Source organism: Taudactylus pleione, unplaced genomic scaffold (genome assembly GCF_031769625.1).
Source record: "Taudactylus pleione unplaced genomic scaffold, aTauple2 ptg000121l, whole genome shotgun sequence".
Lineage (NCBI taxonomy): Eukaryota > Metazoa > Chordata > Amphibia > Anura > Myobatrachidae > Taudactylus > Taudactylus pleione.
In genome coordinates, this window is record NW_028284523.1 from 10,587,767 (window position 1) to 10,599,977 (window position 12,211).

Sequence of the window (12,211 nt, forward strand, 5' to 3'; positions counted from 1 at the left end):
GGCTGCACCAGGGGCTAACAGAAAATGGCTGGCCCCATAGCAGGCTATAGAAAGATGGCTGCCATCGACCAAAGGGGAGCCAGGTTTCCCTTCCCAGGAACTCAAGGGGCTGGAGAAAGCAAAGGGGGCGGGGCTTATGGAGAAAGAAGATAAGTAGGTAAGTAAGAGGAACTAGATTGTGTATGGTATAAATTTGACAAGGAAGGTGTGTGTGTGTGTGTGTGCTTGCGTGCATATCAGAGGGGAATATGTAGGGGGGTCACTTACACACAGTGGAATGTGGGGGGATTGCTGACAGAGAAAGTGGAATGTGGGGGGATTGCTGAGAGAGAGAGGGGAATATGGAGGGGTTCGCTGAAAGAGAGAAGGGAATGTGGTTGGGGGGATTGCTGAGAGAGGAGAATCTGGAGGGGATCGTAGAGAGAGAGAGGGGAATGTATGGGGGTGTCACTGAGATGGGGGGAATGTGGGGGATCACAGAGAGAAATGTGTGGTGGGGTTGCGGCTGTCTGGTACAAACAAAAGTTATTTTTTTTGTTATTGCAACAAAGTGCACAAGACGTCATGACATGCGCCGCACCCTACAGAGAAACCAGCCGCAGTGTGAAGAGAAGCAGTCAGAAGACACAGGAGAAGGTAAGTGTCTGTGGGCTGTAAGGGCTGAATGCGGGGGCTGCCTGGATAGACAGAATGGGTGCTGTCTAGGGAGACATTGTGGGGTGTGAGTTGCAGAAACATGGGGGGGCCCTGCCCAGTCCTGGGCGCCACAATTTCTGATGGCTATCCTGCCTGCAATATCCAAATGCATGGAACCATGGACTATTCATATACAGTTATTTATTTAGATTTGCCCAACAACTTATGATGATAAATTATCAGTTTTATCTGAAAAAAAATTGAACAAAACAAAAAAACAACAACAATAATTGTGACTTACCGGAGGGGAGTTTTCATATATGTTAGTGCTATACGGCAAGTTGATAAAGATTGGATCCATGTCTTGAATGTCAGTGATTGTAATGGCGAGGTTGGCCAATGTTGAAAGTGGTTTTGTCTTGTCTTGATCCTGAAAAGAAAATGAAGAAATAATACAAATGTTAAATGCATATGTGCAATTCAGGGGCAGAACCATGGGAGATGAAGTTCACTCGGGCTTGCGGGAACCTAGACCCTACCACAAGGGTCTCGTTGCAAGCCCGATGGTCGCGATATTTGGACCATTGCCAGGTCACCCACAGCTATGCGAGCGGCCTGGAGGCAGATTTTTTTTTTTTTTTTTTTTTTAAATCCACCCTGATTCAGAGCCTCTGAATCAGTTCTACAGTCTGTAAACTAAAGGGGGGCCTCCACTATACGATTTTAGCAGGCGATTGAACGATAATGACGTCGTTATCGTTCAATAGTTTAAAAATCGTTTATAAATCGTGCAGTGTTTGGTCGTTAACGATCAACGATGCACACTCCCGCTGTTCGTTTGATCTTCTCGTCCGTCGACTGAACATGCAGGTCAATTTAACTTGATCTATTAAAGATCGTTTGCAAATCGTTTGTACATCGTTCAGACTGAAAGATAAAATTTCAAGGGAAAAAATCAAGGGAAAATCGTTTAGAGATTGGACAGGGAGTAGATAGTCTAGTGGATGTGCCTTTTGACAGTTAGGAGCTGATTGGTTGGTACTTTATCTCAGACCACTTTATCTCTCTCCCCAAGGTTTAATACATAGGAGTCACAGTTTCTGTTTTTTTTTATTAAACATTAATAAATGACATCACAACTTTTCAAACGGTAAACAAAGGCACTTAGGCGTAAACATGCTTCAGTTATAATAGCAGCTTTACATACTGTTGGGCTGATTCTGAGCAGGAGCAAGGCAAATAAAGGAGTGACTTTACACCTTGGCAAAACCATGTTGTACTGCAGACGGGACAGATGTAAAATGTGCAGAGAGATTTACATGTGAAAGAGGTGTGTCCAAAATGAAATCTAAATTTCAGGGTAACAATAAAATTGTCCAGCATTTGTGGGCGGGTGTGGATCATTAGGTCCACATTGTCTAGATAGGTCGACTGGGACTGAAGGTCAACAGGGTCAGAAGGGCGACTGGTAACAAGGTCGACAGGGACTGAAGGTCAACATTGTCAGAAGGTCAACAGGGTCAGAAGGTCGACTGGTAAAGTCGACAGGTATGAAGGCAGTAGGCCACTCGGTCAAATGGTCGACACTTTTTTATTTTTATTTTTTTAGGGTTAGTGTCAGGGTTTGGGTTAGGCATTTACTCCGATGGGTCGACTAGTAACATGGTCGACAGCTATGAAGGTCGACCGGCAGTAACTCGACACTCATATAGTCAAATGGTCAATACTTATTTTTTTTTTAGGATTAGTGTCAGGGTTAGGTACTTACTCTGACGGTTAGGGTTACTCACCAGGAGGGTGGGTTAGGGTTAAAAAACAAAACAAATCATGTGTCGACAATTTGCGTGTTGACCTAATGATCATGTCAACCTTCAGTACATGTCGACCTTGTTACCAGTCGATCTTTAGTGTGTCGACCTTCAGACCCTGTCGGCCTTCAGTCCTTGTCGACATACTGCTTGTCGACCTTCATACCTGTCTACCTTGTTACCAGTCGACCTTTAGTGTGTCGGCTTTCAGACCTTGTCGGCCTTCAGTCCCTGTCAACCTTGTTACCAGTCGACCTTCTTACCTGTCGACCTTGTTACCTGTCGACCTTCTGACCTTGTCGGCCTTCAGTCCCTGTCGACCTTCATACCGGTCGACCTTGGAACCAGTCGACCTTTAGTGTGTCAACCTTCAGTACCTATCGACCTTACTAGTCGACCTTTAGTGTGTCAACCTTCAGACCCTGTCTACCTTCAGTCCCTGTCTATCTATTGCCTGTCTATCTTCCATTGTCTACCTGTAGACCTAATGACCAGCTACAGGCTATGTGGGCTACATGCAAAAGCAGCCAGTCATGAAAATAAAATGCATTTGTACCCTTTGCGTTGCTAAATGATCTGCCCAGGTGCAAAGTTGCTCCTTTTTGCTTCTCTTCAAACACTCATTCAATCTGTTTATGTCTTCAGACTTGAGGAGCAAATGAACAAATGACAGTTTACCATGGCATTCACAGATCTACAGTACATCCAACTAGGCACTAGGGGAAGAATGAATGACATCTGATTCCTTGAATTTATCTAGATTATGACCTTTAAATTCAGTTTAGGTGTACTACAGGATGAAAGTGGTATGTTTGAAGAAAAGTCTGGGTGTGATGTCAACTAAGAAATTGCAATAATATCCAAACACATTTTGGGGAGTCTACTGTTGGAGAAAACTATCAAATCTCATAGGTTCTCCTATACTTTTTTACCTATAATTTAAAAGGAAGTTGATCAGAAGGAATGCCCAAATTGCTGGCTACCCAATAAGAAAAGGGAGGAGGATAGGCAAAAACAAATGGCAACATCAGATATTAATATTGGGATCGGTTTTGCTATGATGAATACATTGAATAAATACGGAGAAATCTCAAAGCTCTTTTAAAATGTGTAGTTGAAAAACTGGCAGTACAAATGTGCCAGAATATGGGGGAGATTTAATAAAGCTTGGAGAGGTAACATAACATTGGAGATAAATAGCACCAACCAATCATCTCCTAACTGTCACTTTACAGGTTGTGTTTGAAAAATGACAGTTAGGAGCTGATTGGTTGGTGCTATTTATCTCCAATTTTATCTCTCTCCAAGCTTTATTAAATCTCCCCCTTAGTGCCAAAACAAAGTCAGACCTTAAGCATAGGCATTCGCGGTTGCCTGGATCCCATAGAAGAGACATCCTTTTTTTTAATCCAAAATGGCTGATGTGAAACTGCTCTATCTGGATAAAGTAGTTTCACATCGGCCATCTTGGATTCAAAAAGAGGCTGCCTCTTTCCTGGGAGCCGGGTGAGATTACGGGCATGACATGCTATAGGTAGAGTTTGGAGCTGCCCAAGGGGTGTGCGAATGTCTGTTACCTTGAGTTACACACTTAACTGAGCACTGTGGCAAAAACAGTCAAAAAGTGATTTGTGCATACTTAGGAGATGATTCAGAGTTGCATGCACCTTGACTGCAGAAGCAGCTGCATTGTGCACTGATCCAGTATTCAGAGTTGGATGCATCTATGTGGCTGCACTGCCCCTACCTATCAATCTGCTTGTAAAGTAGGCATCGTCACTATCATCATTACTAGCACATTTGTACCATCCCCATGGGCATCCCTCCCTGCGGTGTCGCCCAGTGCGGGGAGGGATGCTGTGCGAGTGCCAAAGTCACCCAATGCCAAAAAGGGGGAAAGGCCTCGTGGGAAGGGGTGCTTCTTTCCAGGGGGGGTGCAGGAGGTGCGGATTGCCCTGTGTGCAGTGCCGGCTCCCTCACAGTGTCAGGAGCCGAGTGCTGCACTCAGCTCCTGTCACTGAGGGGAGTCTGCACCTACTGTAGGAGTCACCCCTCGCCGGGTGACACCCAGGTGAGGCCCGCACCCCCCCTTGTGACACCACTGACCATCCCTATCCTCGGTGCAACAGATCTGTCTGAAATTATGCAGACCTCTGCTTACATTTAATCTTGAATGGCCCCCAATTCCATCTACATGTCCATATAAACACTTCTCTCAAATGCTAAGACCCCACTGCCACCCAGTTACACCCACTGAGCCACAAGTGGAGATGTGTGAGACTCGGACACGTCCATAGTTGCACAGAGCTGCGTGCGCTTGGCTACAGAGCACATGCAGTGTGTAAAATTGCAAGATCCATCTGCAAAATGGACTTGTGTGCTTCGCTTTGAGAAAAACTTAATTTAAAAGCAAATATCATTATACAGATGACATGCAATCTAATTTTAAGATGCCAGGACCTTCATGTTATAGGTCCAGACAGCGGTGCTGCAGGAAGTCTGATAGATAACATTGGAAAGAATACACTATAATAACTGTATAAAAGGAGTTATGCAACATCATATTTATCACAGTTTGGGTATTACTGTCATGATAGCAAGAGGGACTCATTATTTTGTGTGTCACATATTAAACAAAGGTTATATCATGGTCATAAAACAATGGTGCTAATAACTGTGATTTATCTCATTTAAGGGCTTATTTATTAAACAAATATTGCTGGAAATCGGGGGATTCCTGCAAAAGTTAAGCATCCCCTGAAGGTATGATGGGGGTTCTACAACAGGTATCCGAGATATCTGCTGCGGTTCTACCCTCTTCCGATCACAAAAGCAGCCCCCATAGGTTTTTATGGGAGTTGCTAAATTGTGAATTTTACCAAGCTCCAGAATGACTTGACCTGTGTAGCGAATGCCAACTTTAGATGGCATTAGCCATTGTAGCCTTTAAGCTTCATATTGCAATATTTAATGGGAGGGGGATCATTTTACTTAATACATCACAGACAGTGCCGGATTAAACCCTGTGGAGGACCCTAGCCAGTCCAAATCTCGGGCCCCCCCCCTGCAAATTATCTCCTAATACGTTTTTTATTTTACCAACCAACAATTTTAATAAACTGTACGTAGGTTGCGTCGAAAATCTTTTACAAACGGACAGCTAACAGAAGATGAGTTGAGACAAACTGTAATGTGAATCTGATGTCTATGGTTTATGTACTTTAAGTTGTCGATGGGTACATTACATTATTACAGTATTTTCTCTATAGAGTCTGTAATGTAAAGTTTTCATTTCTTTGAGTTGATTCATTCTATCTTTTGGAAACAAATCTTTATTGTATTTTCTTTCCAGATCAAATCAACATTATTTTGATCCATTGTTGTGGGGCCCCTAAAATGTGCAGGGCCCATAGGCCTATTTGGTAATCCAGCTCTGATCGCAGGGACAGGCTCCTATCGGACCCCTATCTCAGAATAGGTTTCTTAATACATCCAGGTTGAACATAATTTCTTATTATTACTGTGATAAGTAATAAATATGCCTCTTAAGTTACCTGGCTGTTGCATCTATAATTTCCCCTGTTACCTTGGTGAATGTGATGGGAAGATGGTCCTGGTAGGTGATGGTTGTAGAAGATCTTTCAGCTAGCATTTTAGGACTACAGTATGGATTGTGTATTTGTTATAGGAGACTGCTGGTTAGATGTGAATATCCCAATGTTAGTTTGGATCTTCATCTGACAAAGCACAGAGGAAAGCAGACAGCCCTGGAACATTGTAACATAATCAAGGAAAGATGATAGAATATTTAGATTGCTGTCCCCTCATGTTTTATAGCAGCTGACTATCAAGAGAAATTATTTGGAAGTGCGGGTGGTGGAGGAGGGTGCGGGAGACTTGCCTACTTTTCCAAGTGGCCGGGAGCGTCTCAGATTTTCGGGAGCGAGCCCGCCATTCCAGGAGATTAGGCAAGTATGTTTTATCGGTTCCTTTCTAGATCTAGACATTTCATTTATTTTCATAAGGACAACAGAAAACAGGATGGTTATATGGATTTTTAAGCAATGAGGGCCAGCTAGGGAACAAATGCATTTTCTAAAAACCTTCCAACTAAGGACAGACGCTGTACTGTATATTTCAATGGCAGGTCAATGTGGGAAATTAAAACTCAAATAGAAAGGCGCAATATTACACTGCAGTTTACTATATATTAAAACAGTTTTTAGGGAGGTGGTGGTTGTTTTCCATTTTAATTATGAACGATGTGCACAGTTAATGTTTCAGCAATGCATCTGCTGAGCCTTATGTGAACTAATAGGTTAATTTTCTAAGCTCAGAAAAATTAATAGAGTTTCAATCAACTGCCACGCATTGTATTGTTAATGGAATATCTTGTCGTAATAATATCCGTTCTCCTCCGCCAAGCAATGTCAGTAAATACATATTGCAACTTGCCAAGTGACGAGTATAAATACTGTTATGCTCTGATAGGAGATTGCCTTTAATATCTGTGGTGTTGTGTCATGTAATCACAGTAAATTTGTGTTCTGTATTGCTATTTAATCACAGGCTTCAGCTGAACTGAGAATCTGTTCCAGACAGCTTTGATCAGTTTCAGTTGCCCATATTCGCAGGAAGACCCTGTCCAAAGACAAAACTGACCACCATTCCCAGCCCTTTTAACTGCCAAGCACTCAGTATTAGGGCCATCTTTTCCAAGTGTTGGATATATTTTGTGTGTCACTATTTGGCAATAATACATCCCAAAGCTTAGGTGTTACAGGTCTAAATAATGAACTTGAAACACAAAGCATTTATACTTAAAACATTTTTTATACCATCATTTCTTTAAAGATTTGGTAGCTGACATGAGGCAGGTAATTTAAGTCAGCTAAGTGATATCTAAAGGTGCATACACACACAACGATTTTTTGAACGATTATAGTTAACGATATCGTTTATCGTTCAATCGCTGAAAAAATCGTTCACTTTCTGAGTGAAAACGATGAACGATTATCGTTCATGTGCGTTCACATTTGTAGTTTCTAGTTCAGTCAGACTGGCCAACTCAACGATTTTCATTAAGTTAATATGCAAAATCATTTGTAGTTCAAAAAAATCGTTCATTACACTTTAAAAAAATCTGACAGAAAATCGTTGGTAACAAAATCGTGTGTGTATGCACTTTATAAGTTAACAGAGCTGTGGTAAAAAATCAATAGCCTACAGTAAATAATATTACAGCCTTTTCATTATTTACTAGTGATCACAATATAGTATTTTATTTTCATTTATTTTAAATCTAGAAGATTTTTTTTTATTTTAATTCAGCAAAACAGAGCAGTGTAATTAATATATGCAAGTGAAATCTTTGTGCAGGATAACGAACTTAAAAAACCCTAAATCATATTAGTCCAGCAAATTTTTAATTCTAAAAAAAAACAAAAAGGGATTATTTATTTTTCTAGATTTACAAACAAAACATAAACTAGATAAACCAGCATTTATGACATGTATACAGTTATGTATTATTATAGACAAGGTTTCCCAGTTAGTGCCCAAAAGCTTTTAGATACTGTAGCAATTTGTGACAACCTCGGACAAAATCTGTCTCATCATAGACAAGTACAGGCTGGTGATGATGGACAGATAAAGAAGTTGTTCAGTAGTGCTACATCAAGGCTTGAAACTGCAGTAAAAGCTGATTACTGGGGATTAATGCTCATTTAAACTGTATTCAATAACACAGCGTGAACATTATCTTTAGAATAACCCCGAGAATTTGCAGTTTATAGCCATGCTGGATATTTCTTTTCTGATCTATGATTTCCCTGCTAAGAGGTTATTACTGGTAAACTCTACAATGAAGGATCAGCTGCTTATTTTTATTTAAAATGCATGCAAAATTCTATTTAAAAATAAATATGATAGTTGGTCATTTATGTGTAATCTAGTCTATTGTATAGAAAGGTTGGAGCTCAAATCATTCCTTAGGATAGTTAAATACACCTACAGTCTGGAATGTATTTAGAAAGACTTTAGTTCACCTTGTACAGTACTCTACTTAATGTTTGGTTTGGTTTGGTTTGGTTTATGTCATTTGGTGCTTGTATTGTTGTTATTTTATATAATCTGGTTTACTATGTACTATTGTCTTAAAGTATAGCTGTTCATATTTAAATTATATTAAAATTAAAAATTAAAAATTCAACCATTTTACATGAAAATGCATCCTATATATTAACTGATGTCTTGTGACTTCATGGCTTTAAAATATCACAATTCAGAAATCTCCAAAACACAACAAACAGGGCCCCCACCTACACAAACCAACACTTCAGTGACTACAGTGCAATTTCCTCTCTGGTGACAATATATAAAAAAAGAGCCTATTCCAGTGGTTAGTGTGGGGCACTACATTATACCTGGCGGATAAGATGGGACATGCTATCTCACCTTGTGGCTAGTGTGGGGCATGACATCCTACCTAGTGACTAGTGTGGGGCAATATGCCCATGCTGTTGGCTAGTATCTGACACATTGTACTACCTGGTTGCTACTGTTTAGCACAACCTTCAACCTGGTGGCTAGTGTCTTGCACAATGTCCCACTTGTGGCTAGTGTCATGCACAATGCCCCAACCAGTGGCAGCTCCAGAAGGGAGGCTGCAGTACAGTCCAAAATTCAAATAGGGGAGCCACACCAACTGCCAGTTAGTCCCAGCCATCTATGTTTGTCAGCATTTGAAATGGCAGTTGGTGTGGTTCCCCTATTTGAATTTTGGACTGCACTGCAGCCTCCCTTCTGGAGCCGCCACTGGTTCCAACTAAAGGTTTATGTGAGGTACAATGTTCCACCTAGTAGCTACTGTCAGGAACAACATCCTACCTGGTGGCTACTCTCAGGAATAATGTTCCACCTGGAGGTTACTGTCAGGCACAATGTTCCACCAGGTGGTTAGTGTGGGGCTCAACATCCCACCTAGCGAATAATGAGCAGGACTTCCTGCATGTTGGCTAATGCATAGGATTAATTTCCCTTTCACTCATCACAATGTCAAATTCAATATCCATTGTCTTCTTTAGTTACCACTCTGCTTGATGCTAGTGATTGTATAATATATCCATAAAATATAATAATTCAACTTTCAATGAAAAATGTACATATTTTATAATGTTTTGTTATAATATCCTTTTTACATATCTTTAATTTTAATGATTTTATCATTTTTAATTTAATGATTATTTCATTCTTTAGTGGACTCAATTCCAATCATGCAGCAACCATGAAAGGATAAAATGGCCCCAGACAGCGTCCATAGCTTACCGTTGCATTGACTTGAAGTTGATAAGCCTGAGTGATCTCATAATCCAGTTGATTGACCACAGTCACAATGCCCCGGGACTTGTCTATGGCAAAAAAACTGGAAGGTGGTTGGATGGAGTATAGCACACTTCCACCTGTTCCCTGATCAGGGTCTGTTGCATTCACAATGTAGATTGGAGTTCCCACTGGTGTATTCTGAAAGAGAGGAAAAACATACAGTGCAAAATTAACAGATGGAAATTAACAAACCCACTGAAATGATTGAAGACAAATAAACTGACCCTGTTACTTTGTAATGTAAACTGAAATGTTTTATTACTCCATTGGCAGCAAATCACCTCATTTTATTTGTTTATGCTCAATACTGCAAATAAGCACTGTTGCCAGGGATACGGTTTTCCTACTGTGTAAGAGGGAATATATTATTAGAAAAAATGAACATACTTATTTACCATAGAAGACAGCCGTAATTAGTGTTATTGCTACTTTCACGTAGGTGCCAGCATGAGAATAGTTACATCTAAGACAACTGATTGTTTGCGAAGGAAAACAATTGTGGGCAGCAACATCAATACTGGGCATCTATTATACCTGTACTAAAGTTACTAAGGGCTTGATTCAGGGAAAGACAGTGTCGCGATGGCAACTGCGATTTTGTACATAACGCAGCTGTGAAAATAGGCTAATGGTTGCAAAGATCACCTGAGCATAGGGACGCCCACTGCTGCCTTCTCATCTGCGTACGATGCTGCTTACTTGCGTTAATATCAGTAACATCGATGCACATTGAGCAGCCATCTTGCCCTTGCGGAAGGTCTAAACAGCCGCAGACTCGGCAGCTTTCCTGACACGCAGTGACCTCTCGTGCTGTGAATGGAACCGCAATGGCTAATTTTTGTACGCCCATGTAACGGGCATTCAAACGGTCAGATACGTCTGCATTTTTCTGACCATCTCCCCATTACCACCCCAAATGCTGACTACCTGTCACTCACTTTGCGAGTGAAACCTTTGTGCAAATGTAATCGCAAAGCAATCGCGGCGCATGTGCATTGCGACTTATACAAATGCGGACTGACAAACGATCTCTCAATCTGCGTAAGTATCGCCATTGCGTAAATCTCTGAATCAGGCCGTAAATGTTTTGTAAATGTAAGAAATGTAGATGACCATAAAGCACACTTAAAAGACAAAACTGTCACAGTAATGTAATAAGATAATTGATGTATCCTACATATAATTTTACATTACAAAGTATATAAAGCTGTTTAATATGAGTTCAGCAATTTAAGCTGAGTTCAAAGTCCTGTTTATTTTAAATGTTGTTATAGCAATGTAGTAATGTCATTTTAAAATACATAAAACAATTTTCTATAAAATATCATTATCTAGATATCATGATAATAATAGCAAACATATGTATAGTCTTGTTTCTTTCCCCTAAGCTACATCTTATTATTTAAACTATTAGAGTAGTAACTAACTCCAGTCCCAAAGCCCAATTAATAGCATGTTTCTAAAAACATGTACTCAGGCACACACAGATGTATTGAAAGTGTGGACTGTTTGGGTGTCTTGAGAACAAAGTTGCACTAGAGCAGAGGTGGGGAACCTTTTTTCTGCCAAGGGCCATTTTGACATATAGGAAAGATTCCTGGACTGCACACCCTGAATATATATTATATATATATATATATATATATATATATATATATATATAATGGGAGGTGCTACCCGATGAGACTAATTGCAGGCACAGAAACAGACAAATCTCAGGTGCACAACTCCACATTACTGATACTGATTATATATAAATGCAATAACATTTTGCAATCAATAGAGGTTTTTAGCAAAATCATGGCCAATTTTATGGGCCTATCCACCATATCCAGGTAACCTCTTTAGAGTAGGTCCCTAACATATTTTAATCCTTCACTGTTTGTTTATTATACATGTACTTCACTTTTTTATTTGCATTCCTTATATGCAGCTGTGGCTGCTCTTAACTATCTCTTTTACACTGCACTTTTCTAACTATGGTGGTGCCCTGGGGCGGCTTAGCTGGGCTAGTTTGGGGGTGTCCTGCGCTCCAATAAAGGGGTCCCCCTCTCCAGGGCACCCCTGGCCTAGGCTGATAGCTGGGGCATATACCCGACACCCCTGGGCGGTGGGTGGCGGGTTGATAGTGTAGGTGTAGTGCTAAAAATTTAATTAACATGGTCTTTACAGTAGAACTGCAGGCCCCAGAAAGCCTCCCCCACATGCTGGTACTTGGAGAACCACAAGTACCAGCATGTGGGCCATTAAGGGGCTACTGGTACCTGTAGTTCACCTGTAATGAAAAGTGTAAAAAAAAGAAAAAAAAAAAAGACACACACCGTCAAAATCAAGTTTTATTACATCCATACAAACTCACATACTCACCTTCTTCCAGATGTTCA

The 12,211-nt window shown here is 40.6% G+C and overlaps 1 protein-coding gene across 1 annotated transcript in view; it reads right to left on the reverse strand.

The window, feature by feature from the left end:
• CDH23 (cadherin related 23) overlaps nt 1-12,211 on the reverse strand; it is a 1,221,584-nt gene that overhangs the window by 792,326 nt on the left and 417,047 nt on the right. Inside the window, exons 7-8 of the mRNA XM_088472189.1 lie at nt 9,771-9,965; nt 938-1,066 (exon numbers count right to left, since the gene is read on the reverse strand). Of these exons, the coding sequence (XP_088328315.1) occupies nt 938-1,066; nt 9,771-9,965 (324 nt within the window). The remainder of the gene's footprint in view (nt 1-937; nt 1,067-9,770; nt 9,966-12,211) is intronic.